This window comes from Brachyhypopomus gauderio, chromosome 4, assembly GCF_052324685.1.
Source record: "Brachyhypopomus gauderio isolate BG-103 chromosome 4, BGAUD_0.2, whole genome shotgun sequence".
Lineage (NCBI taxonomy): Eukaryota > Metazoa > Chordata > Actinopteri > Gymnotiformes > Hypopomidae > Brachyhypopomus > Brachyhypopomus gauderio.
In genome coordinates, this window is record NC_135214.1 from 21105822 (window position 1) to 21123207 (window position 17386).

The 17386-nt window shown below is 42.4% G+C and overlaps 1 protein-coding gene across 1 annotated transcript; it reads left to right on the forward strand.

Annotated features, from left to right (window-relative positions):
• Positions 1-2840: 2840 nt before the first annotated feature.
• On the forward strand, positions 2841-5996 carry LOC143511639 (vesicular inhibitory amino acid transporter-like). Its single transcript, XM_077001222.1, has 2 exons — positions 2841-3572; positions 4026-5996. Exons 1-2 carry the CDS (start codon positions 3201-3203, stop codon positions 5211-5213), a joined length of 1560 nt encoding a protein of 519 aa, XP_076857337.1. The 5' UTR covers positions 2841-3200; the 3' UTR covers positions 5214-5996.
• Positions 5997-17386: the final 11390 nt, after the last annotated feature.

A 17386-nucleotide genomic window follows, 5' to 3' on the forward strand; every position in this document is an offset into this window, starting at 1 on the left:
ACTGTGTTTCTTCTCTGTGTACAAGACCTTCTCTCTGGTGTCTTCATGCATGCTGGGAATACCTTCAGGCTCCAGAACATTTGACCTTTGTTTTGGTATTGTGAATCATTCTGTCTGGTCCTGTGTGTAATCTTGTGTGTGTGTGTGTGTGTGTGTGTGTGTGTGTGTATGTGTGTGTGTGTGTGTGCATCTGTGCTGGCGGTGGGCCTGATCTCCATCTCCACACGTTCATCAGAGAGGAACACACTGCCTATTGGAGTGGAAGCTACTGTTGCCATGGTTCCCCTGTTGTTTATGTTGCTATGCTAGTGTACCCTCTGTGTGTGTTTGTCACCCTGTAGTGGTGGGATGTGTTTGTTAGGCTGCCAGCTGTCAGTCATCTCTCTGTTGCTCTGGGCTGCCCCTCCCACCCCACCCCACATGCAAATGCCCCCACCCCATTCTGTCAGTTCCCCAGTCTCATTCAAGCTGTCTCTGTATTTTTACTGGTTTTCTTTTTCCATTTTCCATTCTTTCTCTTAGTTCTTAAATAAATGTCATTCTGCAGTCATATTCAGTAGTTTTATTGATAATGTTACTTGGAGTTATCAATAATCTCGTATGCCCTCTTTCTGTGTGTTTGTTAAATCCCCCAATCATTTACACTAGACCCTAGGTTTATACCAGCAGAGTAAGAAAATAAACTGTCCAGACAACGTATAAGATTTAATTGTGTAGTTCCAATTACTATGTTTTATTTGGTCATTTAAGATGGTTGTACAAATGAAGACGATTGTCTGGTTGGACTATAAAAAAACAAAATAATGGTATTATTATTATTATTATTATTATTATTATTATTATTATTATTATTATTATTATTATTATTATTATTATAAGAAGAGTAATTACTATTGCTGTTGTTGATGTTTAGATTTTTCAAGCAGTTATAACTGAAAAATTAAGAGCTCTGCCACTTTAAATTCAGAAATCCAATTTGTTCTGGAATGTGTGTGTGTGTGTGTGTGTGTGTGTGTGTGTGTGTGTGTGTGTGTGTGTGTGTGTGTGTGTGTGTGTGTGTGTGTAAGAGAGAGTAAGAGAGAGAGAGTGAGTGACAAGACAGTGCGAGAGAAAAATAGTTTCCTTGCTCCTGGGTTCGCAAGGAAAGAGAGGGAGAGACAGAATGGCAGAGAGAAACATAAAGAGAGAGACAGACAGAGAGAGATAAAAATATATATAGAGAAGGAAAATGATAGAGAGAAGGAGTGAGAGAGACACACAATGGCAGCTGGCACCTTGCGATGTTTTGTGTCTCAGGTTTATATTAGTGCAGCGGCGGTGGATGTATTCATCTAAACTCGCCGTTTGTAAAATCTTTTTTCTATGTAATGTGACATTAAATATTTCATATTAAACACGGCAAAAATGTAAGCTCAGGGAAATTGTATGGAAACCCTGATATAGCCGTGTTTGGAGAAAATAAAATCAGATTCGACCCCTTGATTTAGCATTTCATTAATTAAATTATTCGAATTAAAATAGGCATAAATCACATATACGGTTATGTTTGTTTTTAGCGTCGACGTTGTGATGTTACGAGACCTACTAATTTGATCATGTCCAATAAAACTGTCCTCTGACCAGGGATCTGAATATAAGCAGCTACAAAAAGCGGTTACATTTCTTTCTTCGGTAAAATGCATCCGTTTGACTATCTGCTTTATCATATAAATAATCGAATTTGGCAAATTATCTTTTTAGACTGAAAGAACAAAGAATACAGAGTTGTTACTGCGTAGTTACCTCGAAGTTTTTTTACACAGTTGTGCTACGCAAATAAACCTAAAATGTATATTAGTTAATTTACCAGATCGAACACACACACACACACACACACACACACACACACACACACACACACACACACACACACACACACACACACACACACACACACACACACACACACACACACACACACACACACACAAATCATGAAAATGTTTCAAGAGAAAAAATAAATAAAAGTACAAGCATGTTTGATTAAGTTAAATGTTGCCCGCCCATAATATATTTACAAGCTGACGATCTTAATTAGTCCATGTAGGATTTTCCCATGGAAAATGGTAATCTAGGATCTGTAATTGAACATCTGGAGGGGAAATATTCTAGAAATATCACAGTAAAACTGACCAGGCGTCAGTTCATATATATATATATGCTCAATTTATTTTACTGTGATGATTGATATTATTTTTTTAATCCTTATCGTCTTTAGTAGCCTAATAACTACTACGTTTTTTTAGTTTTTAGTCTGTTTGCATTTTATCTATCTATCTATCTATCTATCTATCTATCTATCTATCTATCTATCTATCTATCTATCTATCTATCTATCTATCTAATTAAAAGATAGATTCTTAAATCTTAATCCTATTCTAAAATCGTGAATGAGTTTTGTTGTTGTTCTTATCATAAATTAGCTAAATACTCTAAAGACGTCGAATAGCTTATTATAGATATTTTTGTTTCGTTATCTCACGTGCAACAAAATATAGATTTCATGAAGGCACCCGCAATAATACATAGCAGAGTTCACGTTACATGTCCAGTCTCACTGGTCTCTGTGTCCTGGCGCAGCGCCTTCCCAAATGCGCCACGAACCTCAAGTAAACGTGACCATCTCTCTGTCTCCCCCACACCTTCTCTCCCCCCCTCTCTCTCTCTCTCTCCCTCTCTCTCTCTCTCTCTCTCTCTCTCTCTCTCTCTCTCTCTCTCTCTCTCTCTCTCTCTCTCTCTCTCTCTCTCTCAAACTCTCACACACACGTGCCCAACTGGCATTTGTCACTGTGACAGTAACACGCCGTGTTTATGTGATACGAATAAGCGCTAATGGATCAATATTGAAATAACTAGACGTTAACTGGCGGATTACCTGCAGTCCACTCGGATATTGTTTCACTCCCTTTGATAAATATGTCTACCAACATGAAAACATGCGGACGTATATTTGAAAGTATTATGGATGTTCAAGGACATCGGACATGTATTTAACCAGACAAAAAAAACCTCTCAACGAATACTTGAAATAAAAAACGGAGAAAGAGAAGAAAACAACTTTGTTGTAACATGTCTTTGCAGCAGGAATGATATAGATATTGCGAGCGTCTGAATTATCTTTTGACTCTATCTGCTTTTAAATATCCGAATATCACAAATCTATGATCATGGCACATCTAATACGACACAAAATGTCCAATAAAATAAGCAAGGCTATGAACATTGCCTCGAACCGGTCTGAAGCGAAGGTGAGCGCCGTGTTTGCGCGTTTGGGTTTCCAGGCGGCCACCGGCGACGACGCGCTCGGGTTCGCCGAGTGCGACCATTTGGACCAGGACTACAGGCAGGGGATGAGTATGGATGTGGTTCAGACGGACCCAGGAGGGACGCTGGACGGGGACAGCCACTACCAAAGAGACGGCGCCGGTCCTCCGGGCTCCCCCAACACCGGGACCTGCGAGGAGCTGGGTGCGCACGACAAACCGAAGATCACCGCCTGGGAAGCGGGGTGGAACGTCACAAACGCCATTCAGGTATCGCACAGTGGAAATACATTTTTTGCTATTTTTATTTTATTTTATTTTTGTCTTGTGAAGTGAGCGCACTGAGCAGTTCATTTAAGATTGGAAAAAAGGAATAAAGTCTATAATTTGTCTAAAGCAGCGTAGCCTTATCGTTTTACAGTAATGAAAATACAGGTATTAAACTCAGATAATAGCATATTACTTTTTTTTTTTTTTATACAAAGAAAACAATCTGGTGAATCTTATAGTGAAAATTAATCAAATACGGAAAAGTGATTATATAGGGTTTAAAAATATTTAAACGCCTGATCGTTATTACTGAAGCAGTTTTGAATTACGTTAAAGGCTATAATCTCTGAGGAATGCCATTCAGGATTTCATCTTGTCAGTCATTTGTCTATGTTGTAATTTCACCTTCCCAAAGTCTTCGAACTGTAAATACATATTTCTGTTTCTCCGCAGGGTATGTTCGTCCTTGGACTTCCCTATGCAATTTTGCATGGAGGATATCTGGGCCTCTTCCTCATCATCTTTGCCGCCGTGGTGTGCTGCTATACCGGCAAGATCCTCATTGCGTGCTTATACGAGGAAAATGAAGACGGAGAGCGCGTGCGCGTCAGAGACTCGTACGTGGACATCGCCAACGCGTGCTGCGCGCCGCGCTTCCCCGCGCTCGGAGGACACGTGGTCAACGTCGCCCAAATCATAGAGCTGGTGATGACCTGCATCCTGTACGTGGTGGTCAGCGGTAACCTCATGTACAATAGCTTCCCGGGTTTACCGATATCTCAGAAAGCGTGGTCCGTTATAGCCACAGCTGCTCTCCTGCCCTGTGCCTTCCTCAAGAGTCTCAAGTCTGTGTCCAAGTTCAGCCTGCTGTGCACGCTCGCACATTTCATCATCAACGTCCTGGTGATCGCCTACTGCCTGTCGCGCGCACACGACTGGGCGTGGGAAAAAGTGAAGTTCTACATCGATGTTAAGAAGTTTCCTATCTCTATCGGTATCATTGTGTTCAGCTACACCTCACAGATCTTCCTGCCTTCGCTGGAGGGGAACATGCAGAAACCCAGCGAGTTCCACTGTATGATGGAGTGGACTCACATCGCCGCCTGCATCCTCAAGGGTCTCTTCGCCCTGATGGCCTACTTGACGTGGGCGGACGCAACAAAAGAGGTTATCACAGACAACCTCCCGGGCAGCATACGGGCCTGGGTCAACATTTTCTTGGTAGCGAAAGCCTTGCTGTCCTATCCCCTGCCCTTCTTTGCTGCAGTGGAGGTTTTGGAAAAGTCTCTGTTTCAAGACGGGGGTCAAGCTATGTTCCCGGGTTGCTATGGACCGGGCGGCCAGCTGAAGTCCTGGGGGCTCGGCCTGCGCATCGCGCTGGTCATTTTCACTCTGCTCATGGCCATTTTTGTCCCGCACTTTGCGCTGCTGATGGGCCTGACGGGCAGTCTGACCGGCGCCGGGCTTTGCTTCCTCCTGCCCAGTCTGTTCCATCTGAAGCTTCTTTGGAGGAAACTTCTGTGGCACCAAGTGTTCTTCGACGTCTCCATCTTCGTAATAGGAGGAATATGCAGCATCTCGGGGTTTATTCACTCCATTGAAGGGCTCATTGAAGCCTTTAAATATAATATTCATGATTAAGAGAGGAATACTTGTTCTCAGTCTAAATGCTAATGAAGGTCTCTCTGAGTCTAAATCCATAACACAGGGTAACGATGAGGAGTGTTTCAATCCAAATTCAGTCCAGAGAGAGATTAATGAAACTGGGTAGTTCTTTACATCTTTGTCAAACACGTGCAATATCTGAATAGTGTTTTATATAGTGATGATGAATAGTGATGACATATGCTTGTTATTTTTGTTAATATATTAATTGTTATTGATAAACACCAGCATGACCCACACACTGACTCAGTGAACAGTTTCAAGTGAAACTGATAAAAATCAACATATTTAGGACTGGCAGCAAAAATAGTGTTGTGTGCTAAAAGCTAGGCTCATGGGATTTTATCAACAGGCTTACATATCTGAATCTCATAAGGTTATTATAAATGTATATTTATAAGAAAAATACAGAGTCTCTCAAAGAAACCTATTAATTGATTTTTAGCAAAAATGTCCATTTTGATTAGCCATAGTAAATATATGAAGACTAAGTAAACTAGTTTAAAATGTTTAATGAAGAAAAAAATATCAAGTACTGAAGTTCCATTGAATGAACACAGGATCACAGAAAATCTGCATCTGAAAATAAATCATCTGTGTGAGAAATCCCAGTTTCTTCAAATAGACTACAGTAGGATAATCTCCCGATCCATCGTTTCCTAAGTGTTGTATTAAAATGTGTAACGTGAGTGAATTTGAAGTGTAAGTAAATGGCGTCTTAAACACAGTTGACTGAGTTGTATGTTAAATGTGACCTAATATCCCTGTTGTGCTTTCATAATGTGTGTACCACACATAATAAACAACAATAATAATAATAATAAATGGAATAAATGGAATATTTTAAATGAAATGCTTCATTTTCCCTTTTTTCACTATGTGTAATGGCAAATATTACATATAATATTTGTCATTACACAATTATATAAAAATCCTGAGTACACCACGAGCCTTTTTCGCCAGGATCACTCCCTGAGATTTCTCACATCGCTGACTCCTTTCATGGAAGGCTTGATAATTCTCTAATGAGATTAATCAACTGTGACGGAAGAGGGGAGTCACTAACATGTGCAGTGCTTGGGATCCCCTGAACTCAGATTTGTTGCTTGAGCGAGATATGTCATTGACATTTACTGGCTTATGTTTGTGGAACTAGTATATTTTTAAAAGATTAATAGTCTTCTGTAACTACCCATGAAGTTAATTTAGTTTCTGTGTTTGGAAAAATGCATTCATCACTCAAGACATCTGTGACGCTCGGGGCTGGACGAAGGACGAGACACGGGAATCCTTGTCTACTGACGTCACGGTACTTTATTTACAAATAAAGCGCACAAAGCGCACGAAGAACATGGACTCAATCACAACAACGTGTAAACCATAGACAACGACGAGCACAGGACACTGCGCGAGCGCACATTAAATAGACAAACCACATTAACCCCACATGATTACGAGACGATTCACAGGTGAGACGGATTATCACATGACATAGCCATCACCACGGAATATCCACAGACGCAGACGATGCACGTAGACTACGTAAACACACGCCCAAAAGGGAGGGGCCGGGGTCCTCAAAGTGACAGACGCCCCCTCCAAGGGCACTACCCGTCCCGGAATGCCAACAGGACCGAGTGCCCCGAACCCACGACGATGGGCGGATCCGACGCGCTCAGTCCTGCGTCTGGGAGGTGACTGCCCTTGGCGAAGCGTCCATCACGAATCGCCTAGCACACCCTCCCTGGGAAGACGGGGGAAAAGACGTTAAACACATTAAACGGCACAGGAACAAACACACAAACAGGCACGCTTACACACATCGACACAAACGGGAAAAGGGGGTTTGGTACACATACGGGCAGACTTACGATTACAGGAACACACAAACACGACATAGGCGCCAGGAGAAGGGCGAGTAGGGGAGAAAGCCCGGGAGCTACTGGTGCTGCAGGCGCTGCGGTGGGCGGTGTTCCTCTTGCCCCTGCTGCATACCCTCCACCAGGCGCAGCGCGGCTGGCGGACGTGCCCGGTGCAGCGCGGCTGGCGAACTCTCCCCCCCGCTGGTCGTATGGGAAGTCCATCTCGCTCCACGACCCTCCTCTGGAGTTGACAGTGGGCGCTTCCACTTCCATGTCAGTCGCCTCACTGTCCTGGCTCCAGCTCATGGGCTGCTCCGGGCTGCCACCCCAGGAGCAGTCCATGCTCTCTCCTTCAGAGCGATTAGAGGACAGGGTCCGCCTCCCTTTAGCCTTCTCGGCCGACAGTTCCGAGGGGGGAGGCCTCTCCTCTTCCTCCTCGGCATACGAGCCCTCGGACGGAGGGTAATCCCCGTATTCCCCCTCCCCATCGTCTTCGTCGGGGTCTTCCTCCCCGCCTTTCCCTACAGTGGCAGAGGGACCTACGGGCGGAGGGAGGTAATCCTCCTCCTCCGACTCCTCTTCCTCTTCTTCACCGTAGTCGATGGGGGTATCCTCGCTCACCGACGGAGGGTAGTCCTCCTCCCCTTCTCCACCATAGTCAATGGTGGAGGCGTCGTCTAGGGACGGGGGGTAGTCCTCCTCCCCCCCTTCTCCACCATAGTCAATGGTGGAGGCGTCGTCTAGAGACGGGGGGTAGTCCTCTACCTCCTCCTCCTCCTCCGAGTCTTCTGACCCGAACTCGCTCTCTGGGGTGGCACCTATAACACAGGAGCCCACCTGCAGAGGCGAGGGGGCGCGGGAAGGCGAAGGGTGTAGCTGCCACCATAGGCGCACCGCCCCCTCGCGGAACATCTTCGCTGTCTCGGGGTCCCTGCTGTGGAGCCCCCGAGCCGCGGCCAGTTGTTGAGGGCACACGAGGTCCTGCTCAAGCTGTTCCAGCGTGGGCGTGTTCTCCTGGTGCGGGGCTTCGCGGCGCGGGGGGGAGGAAGAAGCGCGGTGACGCCGCTTGCTGGGGCGCTGTGCCTTCTTCGGCCGGGTGGCATAGCCTGGCATGGTTAGGGTGTCTCTGACGGCTCGTCGTTCTGTGACGCTCGGGGCTGGACGAAGGACGAGACACCGGAATCCTTGTCTACTGACGTCACGGTACTTTATTTACAAATAAAGCGCACAAAGCGCACGAAAAACATGGACTCAATCACAACAACGTGTAAACCATAGACAACGACGAGCACAGGACACTGCGCGAGCGCACATTAAATAGACAAACCACATTAACCCCACGTGATTACGAGACGATTCACAGGTGAGACGGATTATCACATGACATAGCCATCACCACGGAATATCCACAGACGCAGACGATGCACGTAGACTACGTAAACACACGCCCAATAGGGAGGGGCCAGGGTCCTCAACGTGACAACATCAAGAAGAACCCAAGATTCATCACTTCCAGTGAGCAATGGACTGTACATTGAGACAAATATGATCTCTGGGATTACTCACACAAATAATGTGTCCTTAATATAGAATTTTATTTGAATGTTATTAATTCTTCAAGGACTTGTAATGTGTCCTTTTCAGACTAATTTCATCAAGAATTAAAGGAGCAAACTTTTAGAATTCAGAGATCAACTTGATTTTCATCTGTTATTTATTATTTTTATGTTCGTGAATCAGGTCCAGTTATTGCTGTTTTCTAAAAATGAAGATTATTCTGGAATTATGTCTGTATATTTTATTATTAAGACATTTTGAGCTTGAATATAAAAAGGATCACGTATAGTCCTGTGATTTTCCTGTTTGTTGCTGGTATTAGACTTTTCAATGGGCTGTTTGAACTGTGACAAGTAATGACAGCAGTTTGTCTGTGAAATAATAAGATAATAATGAGAATAAGACTGAACCACACTGGCCCAAGTTGATAAATATGTCGATCCAGGGCAAAATAATGCAGCGTAGTTCTTGAAATGTATTTTAATATTAGGTATTTCATTGTGTAGTATTGCTTGAAGTTTGGCATCAGATATCTGAACAGACTGGAGTTGAAAATAACCTGAAAAAGAGTTACAAGAAAACGAATGTAATAAGGATGGAGGAAGTGAAAGTGAAAACTTTAAAAAATATATATGTTGATATGTTCACTTTGTGCATATCATTTCCCTCAAAAAAGGGATGTACAAAACCACCAAACAGAACTTGAAGCATATGAGGACATGGTAGTCGGTGCACTGTGTAGGTTTATTAGGGTAAACTGCATCATGCTGTATCATCCTACTGTCGTCTGTTAGTGGCAAACTGCACGCAGCGTGGCAGTGTGTTTAAATAATGACAAAGCAATGAACAGGACAGGAACTGAGACTGACTGACACAGCTGTGGGAACATGGCATTTAGACAACTGTTATGTATAAAAGCACTCGGGAGTTCACTAGTGCAAGGAAGTTCACTGACTGGAAGACTCCGTTTACACCGAAAAATACTTTTGAAAAGCATGTATACATACAGAGGTTGGACAATGAAACTGAAACTGGTTTTAGACCACAATAATTCATTTGTATGGTGTAGGGCCTCCTTTTGCAGACAATGCAGTGTCAGTTCGTCTTGGGAATGACATATACAAGTCCTGCACAGTGGTCAGAGGGATTTTAAGCCATTCTTCTTGCAGGTTAGTGGTCAGGTCACTATGTGATGCTGGTGGAGGAAAATGTTTCCTGACTCGCTCCTCCAAAACACCCCAAAGTGGCTCAATAATATTTAGATCTGGTGACTGTGCAGGTAATGGTAGATGTTCAACTTCACTTTCATGTTCATCAAACCAATCTTTCACCAGTCTTGCTGTGTGTATAGGTGCATTGTCATCCTGATACACGGCACCGCCTTCAGGATACAATGTTTGAACCATTGGATGCACACGGTCCTCCAGAATGGTTCAGTAGTCTTTGGCAGTGATGCGCCCATCCAGCACAAGTATTGGGCCAAGGGAATGTCATGATATGGCAGCCCAAACCATCACAGATCCACCCCCATGCTTCACTCTGGGCAACAGTCTGGGTGGTACGCTTCTTTGGAACTCCAACACACCGATGTGGGGTAAAGTAAAGGTGGACTCATCAGAGAACAATACATGTTTCACATTGTCCACAGCTCAAGATTTGCACCATTGAAACCGAAGTTTGGCATTGGCACGAGTGACCAAAGGTTTGGCTACAGCACTGTAGGGAGATTTTCTTCGCCACTGTCTCCTTTGGCTTGCTCATTAGGGATCTGGACCCATACGATTGTAAAGCTGCTTTGTGACAACATGTGTTGTAAAAAGCGCTATATAAATAAATTTGACCCTGTGGAGCTCCCGATGGACAGTTTTGGTGGAAACAGGAGAGTTGAGGTGCACATTTAATTCTGCCATGATTTGGGCAGCCGTAGTTTTGTTTTTGGATACAATCCGGTTTAGCACCCGAACATCCCTTTCAGACAGCTTCCTCTTGCGTCCACAATTAATCCTGTTGGATGTGGTTCGTCCTTCTTGATGGTATCCTGACATTACCCTGGATACCGTGGCTCTTGATAAATAAGTTAAAGTAACAAATGATCTCCTCCTTGCATCAGATCAAGGCTATGTATCACTGTTAGTGCTTCTTGATCTTAGTGCAGCTTTCGACACAATTGATCATAGGATCTTGCTAGAAAGGTTAGAACGCTGGGTTGGAGTCTCAGGCACAGCCCTTTCATGGTTTCAGTCTTACTTAACAAATCGCTATCAGTTTGTAGAGCTCAATAATATTTCATCCAAACGTACAATGGTTAAATATGGGGTCCCGCAAGGCTCCATCTTAGGACCACTATTATTTACATTATATATGCTACCATTGGGCACAGTTATAAACAAACATGGTGTCAATTTTCACTGCTATGCGGATGACACTCAACTTTACATATCAGCCAAACCCGATGACAAACTCAGTTTAGGAAAAATTGAGGCCTGTGTAAGAGATATTAAATGCTGGATGTCTCTAAACTTCCTACAATTAAATGAGGACAAAACAGAAGTTCTCCTTGTGGGCCCTAAGGCCGCAAGACAGAAAATTCCAAATTTAATGCTTAATCTTGCAGACTATCCCATTACACCTGGCACAGTAGCCAAAAACCTAGGCGTCATACTCGACTCCGACCTATCATTTGATAAATATATAGATAATACTACTAGGATAGCTTTTCTACATCTCCGCAACATTGCCAAATTAAGAAATGCATTATCACAGGATGATGCAGAAAAATTGGTGCACGCCTTTGTTAGCTCTAGACTAGACTACTGCAATTCACTACTGTCAGGATGTTCAAATAGGAATCTAAATAAACTTCAAGTAGTTCAAAATGCTGCAGCTAGAGTTCTGACCAGAACTGGAAAATTTCAGCATATTAGACCAGTCCTATCAGCCATGCATTGGCTCCCAGTTAAATTTCGGAGTGATTTTAAAATTCTATTATTAGCATATAAAGCACTACACGGGCTTGCTCCTGAATACCTCCAGGAACTTATTTCCTACTATGAACCCCCACGTCAACTAAGATCACAGGGTGCTGGTCTGTTATTAGTTCCACAAATTAACAAGGTAACAGCAGGGGGAAGAGCCTTTTCTTATAAGGCCCCCCAGCTTTGGAATAATCTTCCTAAATGTGTCCGGGACTCTGACACAGTCACAATCTTTAAATCTAGGTTGAAAACCCACTTATTTAGTCTAGCATTTGATAATTAATATCCCCCTTAGATAAAGGTACAGATCCAGGGGTTCATAGACGAAGGGTTTTATGGTAGACTGGGGTGCTGGTGCTGTCATCCTGTCACTGCTCGTGGTCACTCAAGTTTGTTGACAGTGCAGTGGACGGATGCCATTGTCTCAGAATGCCCCCAAGCCTATGTTACCTTCTGGTTCTGCCTTTTTTTTAGCTAGGCTGTAATAATTTAACTTAGTGCCGGAGTTGCAGCCACACTCCAGAAATGTTTATAATTTTACCTGTCCTGTATATGTCCTCATACAGAGCTAATTTTCCCTGTTTCATTTCTCCACATGGCTACCCGCCTGCTTGAGGTATAATGAGATGAGGAGAGACAAGCGATCCATCCTGGCCGGCCACCTCCTGCCTAACCGGATGCCTACACCATGATGGACATTATTACATCTTTTTCGGTCTAAATGGACATTATTGCATCTTTTACATTCTGTCTACATTCTGTCTATATTGTTGTTGTTGTCATGGTGACCGGTGTCGGCCAGAGGAGGATGGGCTCCCCCCCTGAGTCTTGGTTCCTCTCAAGGTTTCTTCCTCATGCAAAAACTAGGGAGTTTTTCCTTGCCACTGTCGCCCTTGGCTTGCTCACTGGGGGCTAGGACTCGGCACTTGTAAAGCTGCTTTGTTACAACAACTGTTGTAAAAAGCGCTATATAAATAAAATTTGATTGATTGATTGATTGATACATCACAAAGATTTGCTATCTTGGTCACAGATGTACCAGCAAGACGTGCACCAACAAATGTCCTCTTTTGAACTCTGGTATGTCACCCATAATGTTGTGTGCATTGCAATATTTTGAGCAAAACTCTTACCCAGCTAATTGAACCTTCACACTCTGCCCTTACTGGTGCAATGTGCAATTAATGAAGATTGGCCACCAGGCTGGTCCAATTTAGCCATGAAACCTCCCACACTAAAATGACAGGTGTTTCAGTTTCATTGTCCAACTCCTGTATATTACTGTAGACATAAAAATAGTTATAAAAAACGAACACATAAACAAGCAAACAAACAAACAAAAAAACAGAAGTAGTCTTTGAGAATTTGCTTCTGGTTTAGATTAGTATCTACTTAACAGCCTTGCAAGAAGGTAGTTTGTTGACAGGCCTCTGTCTGAGAGCCTCTTTTTAGTTCACTGCAGAATCACCCATGTATCTTGATTACAAGAAGACCAGATTGCTCAGACTAGCAAAGGACCACCTGATAGTATGGTACCATTTCTTTGGAAAACCAAAATAGGATATGTTTCCTGTCACAGTGTATGAGGAGCCATTTCAGAGCAGATGTAAGCCAACAGATCCTGGCTGCAGACCAGACAGAACCCTCACTGGCTGCCCTACCAACAGGACATATGACGTGTTGTGGGGTCTGCCATAAGAGGTGAGTTATGCTCACTGTAGGACCATATGTCATTTTTGATCACTGAACTTTCGACCAACGAGCTCTTACCACAAATCTAATGACAGCCGACAAGTCTCCTAAGGCATTCATAACTAACAAAGTAAGTTTGAAATGGAAATCATGTTGCATTGTATTTAACGCAAGAGGCATATTTTATATGTATATTAGCTAGGGTGGCTAGTTTGATATTATAGCTAAGCTATCACCTTAAACGTTGTATTTTTAGAGTTGGATTGGCAGCCTTGCACGTGTCCGTGTCTATGTGGTGAATGTTACGCTATTTCTTTAGTTTTATGATTAGATGAACTATTTCCCTAACGTGTTTCCTTGAATGTAGTGACCAGTGGTTCAATCGGTAACCAGTGGGGGGCAGTGTCACCTGGGGGGGGTTAATGACTATATCTCCGTCTGAGGGTGAACTAGGGCTGCACACACTGCACCAAAAGCTCCGGTGTAAAGGATAGACACGTCGCTTCTGTTTTCATTCAAAACAAATGTTAACGTCATTTTGTTTAAATAACTCGTTTATAGAATTATTAGATAGAATTAAAATATTGATAATAGACATCTTGCTTAATATCATATAACAAAATTGATGAAGGTTTTTTTGTCTCATTCTGGTAATCGTATGTCGTTCTCTCTCACATAATATAACCACATAATAATTCACGTGGATTGTGTTTTAGCAAAGTGTCCGTCAGTAAAAACAGTAGAGAGGAAAAAGTGAATTTGTATAGGCCTACAGCAAATACTCCGCTCTACAGGGCAGATAGTAGTATACATGGGTATATTTCAGTAATGCTTTTGTTTTACCTTTCATAGGATTTCACCCGTGTTTCTGGTCGACTTAAGGATGCTCAGTGGTGCAGTGACAATGCCCACCGGTGATCTGGCAACGCTGTGCTCCACTCTAGAGGTGGAGGAGGTGGGGCCACAGATGCCCTGCGGCACAATCTCACAGAGACGGAGCAGGACCGAAGAGAAACGGAGGAAAGCCAGGACTCTCATATACTGAATGTGTTCCAGTGCTGTTGGGACACATTATATTTTGAAGCAGTTTGTCCACACATTATTTTTTTTGTGGTGGCACGTGTATTAGATTTGTCTTACTCAATGTTTGTGGCGATAGTCTTGATCTGATTGTACTTATCTATTAATTGCCTTTAAGATAAGTAAACTGATGGCACTGCATTGCATATTTACAACTAATATATTTTGATCATTGTTTTTACATTTACAGAATAGCAACATAAATTGAGCTTGGGGACTCTAAATATCAGTGTAGCTTTCAACTGGCTGGTCTGCATTACAACACAGGATCCTGTTACAAGCACAGAGGGCACCCAGATCCTTTGCATACACGCTCATCCAGTAGTCACCCAGCAAACCTACCATGGCTGCTTGGGCAATGCAAGACTCCTCTATGTCATTAATGGTATATACTCTAAAGACAGACATCTGAATCTGAGAGAGTGCAGTACAGTCAGAAATCAGTACTGGAAGTAATACCCAGCCCTATTACATAAAACAAAATCAGGGATGTTTCCCTAGTTATATTGTAAGAATCATTCTGGTAGTAATATTTGACTTTGGTCAGTTTTTGCTACGTCACGGTACAGAACCCCCCTGTCGGGTTTCTTTCTTTATATTTGTCGTGTCTTTGTACCAGTTAACTGGTTATTGCCCCAATTTGCATTGGGGCACTTTATTCATTAAATCCTCCATTTCCCTGATATTGGTGTGGTTGCTTCCTTCTTCTTATGCCCGTCACACTGTCCTTCTGCTTGTCTGTTTTAAATATTCACATTTATTAAATATATTATTAATTATTAATTATTGTGTTTTGCAGATATAAAACAGAAAGTGAAGATCGAAAACCCATCCTTTTTTTTGGTAATATTATGTAGAAAATGTGATTCCATCCAAGTTCATGGCCAGTGCCTGGCTCTATGTGGCAAAGACACACACAACCCTTATCTGCCTAAACACCATGTGCTATGGTGGAGATAGAAGAAGCTAGTGTGACAAAGAAGCCAAAGCTAATCCAATTGCAATAGCAGCAAGGGAAGATCAACGAGCTTCTAGGGCCCTTCAGTGTAGTGCCTGTAAGGGCCTTTAAGGTACTGCAGTGACCAGTACTTGAGGGCGGTTCATCAAGGAGTGGATCAGAGGGCTTGTGGAACCACACAGCTACACCCAAGGAACAGAACCGGGCCAGGCTGGTCAGGCCCGAGGGCCACATGTGGAAGAGGTGCTGATCGTCAGGTCCAGGCTTACGGCTTGCTTTCATTTTCTAAGGGAATATTTTACCAAAAAAAAAAAACTGTTCCTGGAATTCCTGAGAGTAATGAAACTATGAGAGGATCAGTTAGCCTCTTACACAGCCCTGTTGTGTGCGCGTGCCTAATCAGATATGTTTTCTGTTCGTCTGACTGACAGATTCACTAACTGTCCTACCCTAATAAGCTCTTCCATTCGAATGAAGTTAATGAATAATGAGCAATAACCAGGTTTCAATAGGAGGGATTTTAGCTGCTGTCTTTTGTGCTTCAGATCTGGGGTGATATTTTCTACCTTATTACATTATCCCAAATTTTGAATACTGTAATGCTCTAAAAAGGAAATTAATTCTGTAGGTTTTCAAAGAGTGCTTTTTCTATTTTTGATGGCTTTTATTGGTAACCATTGGTAACCAAACACAGACAACAATAACAGATATTATCACATAGTCTAAAGAATCTTTTGTGCCAGTGGTATTTTTTTTGACCAATCAGATACATGAATGTAAGGGAAGAGATGAAATGTACCACAACCTGAATCCTTGCAAAAGGGTATGGTCCCTTCTTTAAGATTGTGATTTATGGGTTGTTAGTATTAAACACAGTGAATTATAGTTTTCTTAGCTGAGAGGCCACTATTTCTCTGGCTAAATCCACCTTTCCCATAATGCATGATCTGATCTACCTTTCTGCAGACTTCAGTTCTATCTGAGATTTACTGTAGTTACAAAGGTTCAAACATTTCCTGTTCTGGCATACCTGATGTAATTCATGAAGGTTATTATTCATGAGTATTTCAGGTTGTTCTAGATGTTGTATCTTACATCATCTTAACGAAGCAACTTTAGCAAGTGAACAGTATTTTTTTAATCATAAAAAGCAGTATTATTTTCGAGCTGTTTCTGAAAAGTATGTGTAAAGGTTATAAATAAATGTTCATATGGAGTAAAGACTACGGCTTGTACCTAGTTCTTCTTTGATATGTTAAAATAATTATTTGTAATGTCATTTTCAGTCACCACTAATTTATATGCTCAACAATATTCAGATTGTAAGATGGTATATTTAAGTATTGTTTGCAGCAACAGTACAAATCTCACTGTAAAAAGTATTTATTATGCATAACTCTAATGGCTTTATGCTTATTTAACAGAATAACTGTGTGTATGCACACAGCAACTCTCAAGTGTATGTCATCATGTTTGTAGCCTTAATATATCCTAGTTACTCCTGCTGTCTGCCTACAGCCATTAACACAGTGGGTTTGCTGTTGATGAAACTCTTAGAAACATGTCACCATGGTCTTGATACAGTTACGGTAACTATCACAGCAGCTATGTGGCATGCAGCCGCCGTGTCATATTGTGGTTAAAATTAGAATTTCCATTTACTAGACAATTTTAAAATGAGTGCAGAAATATCCCCAAAAATATCCATAAATTTTTGACTAAGGACCTTATTTATGAATATAGTGCTTTTCTGAAACCCAAAGACGCTTACAATACATAAGGAAACAGAAACATATAATACAAAACAGTACAAAACAGTACAAAGTAAACTATGCAGCAGGGAGATCATAGGAGAGAGAGAAGAGGTGAGTCAAGTTTAGATTTAAATTTGGAAAGAGAGGGAGACTGTTTGATCACAGTTGGAAGGGAGTTCCACAGTCGAGGAGCAAGTCTGGAAAAAGCCCGATCACCAAAGCTGCAGAGTTTAGATGAGGGTACCTTTAGAAGTCCAACAGTAGAAGATCT